This window comes from Antedon bifida, chromosome 5 (genome assembly GCF_963402885.1).
Source record: "Antedon bifida chromosome 5, ecAntBifi1.1, whole genome shotgun sequence".
NCBI classification, from domain to species: Eukaryota; Metazoa; Echinodermata; class Crinoidea; order Comatulida; family Antedonidae; genus Antedon; species Antedon bifida.
The window spans coordinates 9949614-9963496 of NC_136230.1; the positions used below are offsets into that span (position 1 = coordinate 9949614).

General features: G+C 30.8%; 1 protein-coding gene across 6 annotated transcripts in view; it reads right to left on the bottom strand.

Annotated features, from left to right (window-relative positions):
• The window catches only part of LOC144842623 (C-Jun-amino-terminal kinase-interacting protein 4-like), a 64805-nt gene continuing 50922 nt past the window's right edge, over window positions 1-13883 (bottom strand). For 5 of the 6 annotated variants that reach the window (XM_078699086.1, XM_078699088.1, XM_078699085.1 and 2 more), the window contains 3 exons: window positions 12604-12660; window positions 8987-9106; window positions 1-3855 (listed from right to left, as the gene is read on the bottom strand). In XM_078699086.1, coding sequence (XP_078555212.1) covers window positions 3740-3855; window positions 8987-9106; window positions 12604-12660 — 293 coding nt within the window. In that variant the 3' untranslated portion in view covers window positions 1-3739. The remainder of the gene's footprint in view (window positions 3856-8986; window positions 9107-12603; window positions 12661-13883) is intronic. The other variant, XM_078699089.1, reaches the window with a different exon arrangement.

Consider the following 13883-nt stretch of genomic DNA (forward strand, 5'->3'; position numbering starts at 1 on the left):
ATCATTCGCAAAAACTTTATTTAGGTATAGGACGTATACGTCTTCAACGTTTAGGTCAGAACATCAAGCAATCCAATAAAATCTGTCACAATCTAACATGCGGTTTTCATACAACTTAAGAAGACATACATATCGTACATTTATCTGAAGCTATTATTTGATGCGGTTAGACATCGTCCACATGTATTATTTAAATATGTACAATCATCAGTATTTTACACAACACATTTATACAAGACCATTTTGAAAATCATTATCGACAGCAGCATTCCATCGAGTTCATTTAAAAAGAAAATGTTGGTATATACACAGTATTCATAGAGTAAACATTAAGAGAATTATTTACTAATTATAAACATCATTCATTAAAATAATGAGATCATAGTCATACTCAAACATTGACAACAGGACATAATCATGAGTTATACACATGGCATCGGATATAACCCCGCCTTTGGTAAAACCATAAGCCCATCACCAAATATAAAGTTATTTTTATATAAATGACACCCCACACTCTATGCACTAGGTAATCGGATACAAGCCCTCCCTGTGACATAAGCTTACCACAAAACACAGGTATAATGTCATTATTAATGAAATGATATACAGTATAGGCCTATTATGTGGTCATTATAGACCTACAGTATCTAACCACATAGTTTTTACTATAAAGAGGAACACCTGGGGGAATATACCGAGTCAATATGGTATTCCAAAAGTAAAATAATAATACCAACAAATGTACCAAAACCAAAGAAATAATAGACCAGACAACTAAAAACAAAATATTTAAAAAGTAACTTTTCCTGCATCAAAATAAATTACAATCATATCTTATCATTATAGTGTATTTTTATATAAACAATTACCTCTAAAACTCTAATAGAAGAATTCTTTAAAAAATAAAGTTAAAATCATTCTTTTTACCCGTTGCATTGACTAGTTTATTAATAGGTATGTTTTACTTTTGATATAGCTTAAGTATTGCAAAAATTAAAACAAATATACATAAATAATTAGTATAGTCACCAATACTGCCATGACCATTAGAAAATGTGCAGATAAAATATTTTTAAATTCTCCATATCACCATTTCCCACAAAACTTTAAAATTGAAATTTAATCAACCTAAATTATTGATCTGATGATACCATGTGTATTAACATTGATTGACCACACAATAAACAAACATTTTAAAGGCATTGTCCATTTATATTTTTGAATATACGGTATATTTTATATTATATATTATTTTTGGTGTTTCTTATTTTTTGTATTTGTACAATGCAAGGCATTTTAAACCTATGTTTGTATTCTGTGTACAGTGTAAGCTATGTATTATTGTAGGATGAATAGGCCTACATGCTTTAAATATTGTGAATCTTGAATTCCTTTATCACATATGTAGCATTTTATAAGTAGTTGATTGCAAATTCACTTTAAAAATGTATTTTATTGTATAGCTCTCATGGACCATGTAACAACATTCTACTGTAGCTATACTGCAGTAAACAGCATTGTTTGAATGAAAGAATGCATGATCTTGGATTCAATGTTTCAGTGTTGTATGGTATGATAGTTACTGCAATCCACAGTGTGTATAATTATTACCTCAAAAAAGTTTGCTAAATAATTGCATAAATTTATTAAGAGTAATCAAATGTAATTACTGCAGTAACTACAGTAAATAATGTTGACATGGTTCCTAATACAAAGACACATTTGTATTAATAATGTGATGTTGTTATGACAATGTTATGAATTGTCTAAAAGTTTTAACTTTATCCTTTAAAAAGGATTATATATTAAATCTCAAATGGTATAGAGCAGCACAGAAACAAGTGTGGACAGATCATAAAGTAATTAGAATATTAAAAAGATTCATTTTTAAAAGAAAATTAGTAAAATATCAAACTATACAAACTTTTAAAATGTTAAAAAAGCTATAATTATTTATAATCAAAGAATAAAATACAGAACAAAATTAAAATTATACTATAGTCATATTTGTAGGCACAATAGTGAATAATAAAAAAGAACATTTATATCACACACTGTTATGGTAACAAGATTAAACTTATACAAATGATTATAATAAGCAATTATAAGTTAAATCAAAAGCAGCCAAATAGTAGAAATAACCTTAAATTAAACGAATTTGTCAATATTGTTCAACATTGGTAGTAGAAATAAAAACACATTACCAATGCAAAGCTTACTACAGCAAGGATGAATTAGGGCATTGGCCAAAAGTCACAAACCTTCAAATATATCAGGTTTTTTTGTCGTTCATGTTAAGATTATTGAATAACCTCATAATTAACCCCTACCGAATGTGTGAACATCTTCATTGTTGCACAATCATTCACATTTAGCAACATTATACAATTTGGCCTTCCGGCAAAACATACACATTGCCAGCCAACAAAAAGTAATATGTGTTTACATTATAATCAACTATAGTACACTGTAAGGTTGGTACGTATATATAGCAACATTTTCATATGCCAAATGTCAATTTAATAGACACAAGAATCATCGCTTGATTGACTTTTATATCTCATCAGATTTCTCTTGTATTCATATTGTAGTACAGTAACCTCTTGGTAAATTTATTTATTAGCCAATCCTCTGTACTGTGTCTATAATTTGTCAGTATCAGGCTAATTCTTGAATACAGTGTCACATATGTATCACATGTGATGCCTGTACAATAAGCCATACACCTAACCGTAACACAATACAGGAGCCACATTTGTTACACCTGCATAACAGAATTTTCCTATGATACAATACAGTCAATCAGGTGAAATTATAGATTATACAAGAATTCTTAAAACCAAAGCAGATGTACAGTATATGTTACTGTACATGACATTGCAGAGCTTACAATAATTGTTTAAAGCGCTATATAAGATTCTGGTATTATCAAAATAAAATTTTAAAATTTTATACATATTTGTGAATAATTTACAAATGGCATTTACAATGTTAGTTTTGATTTAATTTATTTACTTGTTACACCTCTTATTATCACTCTCCCATCCAAAATATTCTTTCCAGCAGGAGGAACTGGGACAACATCGGACAAGCCTTAACCCAAATGGAATACGGAAATCTTCTTTATTGGTGTCCTGATTAATTAATTATTAACACCTATTAAGACTTAAAAGGTTTCAAACTGTTGAAACTTTCTGAAATCTTTCAACTGTTTTAAGGATGTTCCCTGGCACATCAGAATTCCTTATAAGGGATATTAGAATTCCTGTGCAACATTATAGCACCACTCTTCAACCTGAATCATAAAATCTATTGAATTTATACGCACATTAGTAAACTGTGTTTTCTTGCTGGGTAATAAATCTGTGTCACAAAGGTGTCACTCTATTCAAATTGATATTGTCACTCAGTATAGTAACTCTACGTCTTTCATGTACATCCATAAGGTTTTATAAGCGAGGAAATTGTGTTCATCTATAGATTATTACTGATCACACTCTTAGTTTCATGGTGGGAGTGTGTTCGACTACTAATCAACTGAATAGCGCCCTCTATAGAGGTGATAGATCATATTGCACTGAATCATCTGAATGAATGACGATACATTTATAAGTACACAACTGGTTCTATAAAACTTTATGGACAATACGTATTGGGCCAGCCAACTCAGATTTAAAACATTATTAAACTCATTGAAAAAATGCTGGTAAAGAAGTCCAGTAAGTTTGAGACGACATCATTCCGATACTCCAGTCACTTGCCACACTATAAGATGACTTCGTTCAGATCTTGTCTGTTTGTTCTGCATATCGCCAAGGTTACTGGCTCCTGTCTCCTCATCTTCATCATCCCCTGAAAATATTAAAATAAAATTATTGAATATTGAGTGTGTATAATGGTTTTCAGTTTAACTGAAAACTGAGGAAATTCAAATAGGATAGGCTGTAGTGTCTCCGCGGCCAAATTTCAAGTGCCATATTGTTTTAATGGGCCTGTCTCACACTTTCAGCACTGTAGATGTGTTATAAAACAAAAAATAAATGTTTTGTAAAACACCACTGATTTTGGATATTTTTCGGCTACGTACACAGAATTCAAAACACCAGGACTGTAAATGAACATGCCGAATGTAATTAAGAGCCATTGTCTGTAAGAATCAAAGAAATATCAAAAATAGTGGCAGACTCAAAAAAATGGATTTCTTTCAAATTTTGCACATGGCTATATATGTGTTGAGAGAAATCAAATATGAAGTATTTTTTATTTTACACATATATTTCCATGGCAACGGCCAAATTTGTGTTTTTGACAATTTTGTCCTTTTTTTAAGGTTTTTTAAATTGGATATTGGTACTACTTTGATGAACGATATTTTTGTTTTGTTCATTTAATTATAAAAAATAATTAGTGTATGCATAATAACAATGCATTGTGTACCTGTTTCCAATTTTTTTTTATTTTTTTTATTTCATACTTTGGGAGATACCATTTATTTAAAAAGGGGTGTTTTTCACTTTTTTTTAATTGTTAAATGCAACTAAACTTTACTTCACCATAACGCCCAAAGTGGTGTTTTTTTTTAGCTGATTTATTACAAATAGGTAGATCTAATGTTTAATAAGTGATTTCAAAAATAAAATACTGGGGTATTTTAAAAATCTACAAGCAGTGGTGCGAGAAACATAGGCATTTTTATAAAAAAAAAACATGGTATATTAGTAAAAACATTTTATTTTCTTTGCTTATCTGATTTGAAACTCATTGGTCAGAAAAATTCTTAATGTTTTATATAGTTCTAGTTGTGTTGTGAGAAAAAAAACAATATTTTTAATTATAGATTCTGTAATTCCCAGTTTTAATGTCATTTTATAGGTTTATCCTCTGGAAATTTGAATAAATTATCATATCGTTGTGAATTTTAATCTTTGTAACAGATTACTCCTCTCTTATTTTGAAGCTCCTCTTTATTTGTTTTACTTCTTTTATTTGCTAACCTAAACAGATCCCACATGCCCATCCACCACCACTTCCGACTACAACCACCCCCCCCCCCCCCCCATTACCCCGACAATAACCACAAAAAGATAAACTGCAACACTTTGGTCGATCATCCACTATAGAGTGTCAAATTCATGCATTCAAGCACCACCCACACTGCCGCTACCATCGCCCCAACCAATAGACCGATTCAAACTCCTCCATCCCACCCCTCCCCCTTTCTCTAAGCCCCCACCCACCCCAAGTTAAAAATTGCAATGCAAAAGATAGGACATAAAGTTAAGTTTTTAGACCCTCGTCTCCAACCCCCTAACTATTTAAAACTCCTGGATCTACCACTTTCCCCTCCCCAAAATTGAACCAATCAAAAGTCAATGATATACTCAGATATGTTAATGCTACATAACAAATATTGAAGCCCTGATGTGAAATTTCATTTCATTTAAGGTCAGCATGTAAAATATCACACTTTATATTAAATATTGGTTTTAAATTCTATATTTTTTTACTGTGATGGTTGGATTCAGTAGTAATTATTAATTAATAATTATCTGACAATTGTTTAATTTCCCTTAGTTATGCATAGCAACAGTTACTATGGTAACTAAAATTGAGATATTCTTTAGATTTTTCATACTTATCTTATACAAATTTAAATTTGTAGATTATTAGCAGGCATGCCTTATTAGCATTTTCAAATTACCATTTCACAAGGTCATATTCGTAAGGACTTTTTTCTGTGATTATTTTCATTCATGAAAACCCCATATTTTATTTACAGCGGCCACCTCCCGTAAGCGGCCACCTCCCTTAACGAACGCACTTTGAAAAGCCTGTTTGTTCTTTCTATCTAATTAGTGCATTTGGTACCTACCGTAAGCGGCCACCTCCCGTAAGCAGCTGCGGGCACCTTTTTATACTAAAAATGAGATTTTTTGTATGATAAATGACCTCCCGTAAGCGGCCACCCGAAAAATGTGATACTTATTGCATGGACCTATGAATTAGAGGTCCATGTTTATTGTATTTCTTTATATATTAGCTTTATTTCGAAGTGGTTTTAAAAACATTACTGTGAAGAGATGAGAAAACTACACAGATTTTGACCGACCATTTTTCATATGTTAAAAGCTTTTAAAATTTGTCTGAAAATGCTGAAAAAACTAAACCACCTGATTATAAATAATAATACAATTAGCTGGAAAATTGAGAGGCTCGATTCGTTAAGAATATCGTTCATAGCCATAATACGTGATTTTGGCCCTTTATCGGCAGACCACTTTTCCAGGTCCCGAGGGTGGCCACTCACGGGAGGTTCAACTGTATTTTAAAAAACAATCATCCTTAGTTACGCATAGAAACAGGTTCTAAGATAACATAAATAATACATTTTGACATAATTTGACCCAACAAATGACCCTTTCACAAGATCAGACATTTTCTGGGATTCAGTAGATAGGTAAATTTGGAGAGAAAGTAGTAGCTATGTAATCAATTTTTTGTACATTAATTATGTAAAAATATTATTATTAAAAATATTGTACTTAGTTACGTATATAAACAGTTGCTACAATACACTGTAGGTAAAATGTTGATGTCATTTGACCTTAATATGTAAAATGTAAATTATGAAAAAACCCATATTTTAAAAATATTTTCGCATAGAAACAGTTACTATGGTAAAATGTTGACCTCATTTGACCTCAAAATGAATGAATTTACAAGGTCAAGTTTGTCATCACTTTAAGATTATTAGAATGCAGTAGAAGTAAAATTAAAAAAAATTACAAATGCAATCAATTCTTTGTATTCATAAAAACACCATTTATTTTTTTTTTTTTTTTCAATTACTTTCCTTAGTTACACATAGAAATGGTTGCTAAGGTAACAATATAGGTAAAAAATGAAAATTGTTGAGAATTTTTATGAACTATCTTGTAAATTTTGATCAAACATTAATAGTTGTAGTAAAGTGGAGACCTGTCCTGTTTTGCATTCTGACCCCTTTTGACCTCAAATGACCAATTTACAAGGTCAGATTTTTTGGGAGGTCTTTCTGTATCTCTTTACACAAAATAGATGTAAACATTTATAAAAACCTTGACGCAATTATTTCAAAGTTTAACATTATTTTCCATCAACTAAATATTTCAATGCAAAATACTGTTTTTCTGGCAATTAATTGAAATAAACCTGGCAACACATTCTCTTATTTTATCTAAACTATTCGTATGACTTTAGTAGCATTATGACAAGCCACATATCATTTTATTATTGGATTAGCCATATTTAAATTGTGTTTCATGTGTTTTGTTTGTTGATATTTTGTTTGTATTTTTTTGTATTTTCCGTATTTTCCTGGCAACACAAAACCTATGTACAAAATTTACCCCAGTGTTTTTTTCGTGATTATTGTTGACAAACCTATTGACTATCAAATTACAAAACCTCATTGATATAAAAACACCACTTTGGAAGTTATAGGTACGTTTATGATGTATACTTTTATAAAAAAAATATTTTTTAAAAACACCCCTTTTTAAAATAATGGTATCAACCAAACTCCATTTTGTAAATTTTTTTTTTCTACATCTAATGGAAGTCAATACATGTTGTTTACACTGCTATAAACAAAAACTGTATACTGTAAGTATTTTTGGTTAAAATAAGTATACAAGTTTGTACTTTTTTACTATAGAAAATCTGTAAAAAATGGCAAAAACATCAAAATTTGAATAATTGACCGTTGTCATGGCAACGGCGGCTAAAAATTAAAATGAATGTTGTAGATATGCTTTTTATTGAAATGTCTATTCATGGTAAAAATTTGAGAGAAATCCATTTTTTTACATCTGCCACCAAATCTTTGATTTTTACAGACAATGGCTCTTAAATAGTGTCTTATCAACTTTACAATGACATTGCCAAGAAATTAATCTATTTTTCTGAGACATCCTTTTCAAAGTCCAAATTCATTTCCTTTAAAGAAGCATTAAATGGTATTTTTTCATAGTTCAGTTGACTCAAGTATCTATTTTCAGCAAAAAATTTCAAAAATAGAAACAGAAATTTGAGGATCTATAAGTTTTAATGTACTGGCGAGGACTGTGAATAAGATGCTAATTTTGTACGCACATTAAATCGTAAATGTAAAATTAGCTTTATAAAGTTGTTGATATCAGAAAAGGAAATATACAGACATTCTACAGATGTCATCAATTCTATAAATATGTCTTGAGGCATATTTGAAAAGTACTGAGCATGGTTCAATAATTGCTTGAAAACTGGTTCTATCGGCAAATATGGGTGGTTACATTTGTAGAAATTCATGTTCGTCCGGCTCACTTTACATGCCTGAATAACCGTTAAGTTTTTAAACTTATTTTTTTCCGGTCAAATTAAATTTTCACAAGGTTAAATTTGAAAAAGTGTACTGGTATTGGGGAAAACTAGATCAGCTATAAAGAGTTTAAACCTAGTTCTACCAGTAGAAAAAACAATTGATCCCAACAGTGAAAAATTTGAGTTTATAAAGTATTTCCAAATCCATAGAGGGCACTATTAAAAAGGCACTATAAAAAACATCAACATTGGACATCAGCATCTATATTTTTAAGCATCTTGTAAGGGTGTGTGGCGCAGTTTATCGGACGTTGGATTACTGATCGCGAGATCGGGAGTACAATGCTTGTTCCATTGCTTGTATCCTTAGGCAAGACACTTTGCTTCTCTCCACCCAGGTGTACAAAAGGGTACCTGGTAAAGCAACCTGCGCTGAGGCTGAATTATGTCTTCATTTGTGTTTGATCCAAAAATGGCCAGGGTAATAATGTGCTTTAAGCACTATATAAGAATGGCATACTATAATAAAATAATGGGTATAGGCTCTTTCAAAAGTGTGGCATATGCCAGTGTGCTGGGAGACTGGAGATCACTCAAGTTAAAGAATGAGAGAAACAATGCAAAGCTTCTTGTTGGATTTTACCTTGTCTAAAATCAATGTAGCCTTCTCCTCCACTGAGTACCAAGATATTTTTACTAGACTGCTCATCTGCTGTTAATGGAACACCACTTGATGACGTTGATCTAACATTACTTGCAATTCCTGTAATCATTAAACAGTTTATTATCAATTACTATTTCTTAATATAGAATGTGTTTCCAGTTTCCAGTGATTGTAAGTTGTAAAGGCCAAAATAGTCTGAATGTAACATTCACTTTTAGGAAAACGCAATCAATAATAGTAGAAAAATAGAGCATATTGAAAGTAAAACACAATAGAAAATTGATAAAATATGTTCAATCAGTGTGTGTTTGTTTCATTTCATTTGAATATATCTATTTTAAAACACAATATAATATGCATTATTAACAACTAAATGGTAGAAAATGTATGCTAATTTACCTACTTTATACTGTTTAGTTTGTATTAAGCCAAATAGCTGTCTAGAACCTAGATCTAGACTAATAACTGTCTACAACAACATTTTAAAGGAATTATATCATCACATCACAAATAGCGTTAAATCATTAATAAGGATTAAACTCAATATTAGACTAGGCAGTGCTGTTTTCTTTGTTAAAAAAATAAGAATAGTAAAGCAATAAGTTGTTACTATTCTAGCCCAATTTAAAAATAGAATGTTGCAGGTATCTAAACATCCCAGGTGTCTAATATACATATTATTTGTAAATAACCAGCTAGCAAAAAGTGATGAATGGCCTTAACGGCAAAGGGCAAATATAGTATAGTAGCGGTATTGGGCCAGGTGCCAATTTGTCAGGCAACTAGTCTTGTGGCTCAGGTAGCTCAGGTGCCCTATGTGACACAAAATAATCAAGTGACTGAATGTTGATAATATGTTACTACAAAATGTTTTATTTGAAATATAATAATTAAATATTTGAAAAATCTATTTAAAAAATGCAATAACGTAACATAGATTTTCAAAATGAATTTATCAGGTTGTTATGGGTCACTTTGGATGATGTGGAAATAGAATGAAGGCACTGCTTCAGCATGTTAACAAACAGTTGATTAGTTCTATCTAGATTCACAGCAAACATTTCAAACAGTTAATGAAATGATGATCACACAGTGTTTCTACTAAAATGAATATGAGTTTGTGATGATGACCTATTATTAGTGGTTCCCAAACTTAGTGAATAAGATGGTTCCTCTGGTAAGGAATAATTGCGGATGTGATGGTCAATGGTATGTCTACTGTAGAAAGATGCTCCAAGTGAAGTGACATCAGATCAGAATCCAGATGGTGTTGGATATAATAGATAGATTCCATTAAACCAGATATTCCAGAGATTACCTAATCCCTCCCATGTACTAAAGTATTCATGTATTCAGTTGAATACATTGGTAAATGGGCCATGTTTCCGCAGCCAAAACAAAAAAATCGGTTAATTTTTTACCCAAAAAAGTACACATTATCAGTCATTACCAAACAACCAGATGCCCAATCACACCGCAACAATTTGTCCTTCAGGTCAAAAGTTAAAAATTATTGGATTTATCTGATAATTTTAATGAGATAATTATCGGTTAATTTTTCTCAAGTGGAATCAGTCAAACTCTGTTCCACAGGCAGTTTATCGGTTAATTTTTATAGGCTAGTTTTATAGGTTAATTATCGGTTAGATTTTGGCTGCTGAAACACGGGCCCAGACACTTCTGGGACTTTACAAAGTTTCCCCTTAACAAGGGTGTCCTTCGAATAGGGGTTGACTGTATGTTAAAAAATTCATATGTTAACTCCTTGTTCTATAGGAGGTAGGGGTAGCCCAACAGAAGGGTTTTACTGTATAATGAAATAACATAGAGCTTCAATTTCTCCGCTTTATGATGTACAGTAAATGACCATAAATTATATGCAAACATGTACAATATAATAGAAATAAACTATTACAGTACTTAACATGGTTGATAATTTATGCTATGTTGATTTTATGAGCGAGATGATAATGATTAATCATAAAATTTCACACGAAAAATGACAAATGTAAGTGAAGAACAGAAGAATTTAAAAAATTGCATAAATAAATATAAACATAGTATAAAAATATATAAACAATTCATCAAGTTATCTATTTTTAGCTACATTATTTGATTGTTATTCTATAATTGTGGATAATTCAAATGATATTTTAAGTCGGTAAATTGCCAAACAATCTATTATAAGAATATAAGTCAGAAGACGGTGTCACCTGATAGTAATTCATGATATCACTTAATACATTATAGATAATAAAATACATAAAAGTTAAAAAAATACATATTATTTAGAAACACACAAACATAATAGTGTATATAGAAGGAAGGATTGCAGTAAAGTATATAAAATTAGTCTTAAAAAGGTACTTTGCCATTCATCTTGAGATACACGGTATTCTTAAGATCAGAGAAAGCTAGGATATGATTCGATTTTTTATGTAAAAAAAACTTATATTAAATACTTCAAGTTCAAAATGTGCAAGAATGTACATAAATCTGTTCCTAAAGTCCAGCTAAAATCCCAATATATATATATTGTTCATGCTTATTCTCTAACGTGATGACCAAAAGTACCCAGTTTACTACAATACAGTACAGCCTTTTTGCAAGCATAAAGAATTATATCTACACAAACACAATCTTGCTTTATGTTTCCTTAAAAGAGTACATAAAAGGTTTCCTTTACATCTGTACAGTATATACTGTATACTCTTCAGTTTGTAAAAGTAATCTTGAAAAGAAGCCAATCTGGAAAAGAAGCCAATCTGGAAAAGAAGCCAATCTCGAAAAGAAGCCCATCTCAAAAGTCCATGGGTTTTTCAAAGTTTTTTTTTACGGTATAATTGCTTGTATATAGTACAGTAGATGAACTACTACAGCATCATTTCTGCCAACCCTCAGACTATGACAAATACAGAAAGAAACAGTGCATGCGCAATGCCCATTTTGCTCTAGGCCTAGGCCTGTTCAGTCCGTAGAACATCAATATCAACCCTTATTACAATACTACTCTATACTACACCCAAATCACACCAACCTTCAAGCATTAATAGTAACAGCAGGCTACATTCAGATACATTCATAATACCAATAATTGTAGCTTTAAAGTTAATATATTATACTGTCAATAGAAAAACTAGAGTGTTCAAAATTTGATTGGTAATGAGGGACATCCTAGATCCTGTTTTTAAAATTTCAGTTGGTGTGTAGAAAATTAATAGGCCTACCATAATTGTAAGTAAGATTAGAAATCAGAACAAAGTATGTATAAACATTATATGAAATTTATAAACATTATATAGATCATTTCAAATGATCAGAATGTGTGGTGGTGGACATTAAAGTTTATTATATAAAATATGAGGTGATCAGACATGTGGGAAATTTTTGGTTCACCTTTATGCGCGAGTCAAGAATATATGATACTCAGAGACTACTCATTTCAGAGTCAATTTGGATTTCTGGGATACTATACAGAAACCAATTAGGTTGAATAGTGTGTTCTACTCTAGTTTTTCTATATAACTATGTAATTAGTACACGTTAATGAAGAAGAATGGTAGATGAAGTCTAGTAAGATAAGTCTCTACTTTTACCTCCTTTCAGGTTTCTCCACACGCTCATGCCGTAACTTATCACACCCTTTTCTATAACTTTAGGATATGAATGAATAGTATTTGAAATATATTAGTATTGTTCTGTCCACCTGTGTTAGTGAAATTAGCATATTAGTCATGTGTACAACCTAAAAAATGGGCTTCGCTTTATTTAGCATCTTTTATATACTTCAGGTTCTTTAAATAACACCAGAATGCAAATCAAGGGTGTAAATAAATTGGCAACAAAATAAGTAGGTACTGTACTCTGTATTTGAAAAGAGAGGGAGAGAGAGGGAGATGGGTGGTGGGAGTTTAAGGGAATGTTCTGAGTTTGGCAATGAAAGCTTTCCAAAGTTTGCTAGTGTAAACAAACTACAGCAAACTTATTTCGCAGAAGTTATTCAGCAAACTTTCTTGATATAATACAGTATATCAATATCATCTCATATATCAACTACAAAAGCTAAGCCACCATATCATTTTGATGAATGTTATGCACTAACACTAATCATACACCTGTAGTACTAAAATATGCAAATTCTAATATAAAAATATACCATCATTGACACACATTTATATAAAAATACATCATTGTAACCTACAGTACATATTTGCATACACTGACAAAACAGTATCCTCATCGACAATATAACAACAAAAAAGAAATTTCAAAATTTAATTGAGGTGCATAGTGAACAATGGGTTATGTCACTAACAAGATTTCCTGGGTCATCAGTCTAAAACTGTATGGAAAATTATAGAGAAATTGTTAAAACAGTAAACATAGAAAAGAAGACATTTTACAATACAAAAAAAACAGTAAAGCTTCAACTACCAATACTACTGTTACTAAACCTGATATTTTGTTTAAATTGATTTAAACAAAATTCAAGTTTACTATCAATTCACATTAAATAAAATCTCTAATATACTGTCTAGTTGTTATTTGAGGGCATAATGTATAGACTGTTTATAGACCAATACCAATATTTTAATTATTATCATTTTATAACTTTCAGTTATATATGAAAATGCAGTTTTCAGAATGAAAAATTAAAAGCATGAATATGTGTGAAAGTGGAATAGATTGTGAAAATGTTTAGAGCACTGAATTTGATTTCTATCGATTAAGTCAATCCTGAAAGGCAGGATTTTAAGCGTGATTATTTGCAAAACAATGAAATTATTATTGTAGATTAATGTAGCTCGTTATGCTATGGTTGTTCACTTCAGCTATGATGACGTTGAAATTGAAGCAAAATCTATTTGCAGACCAA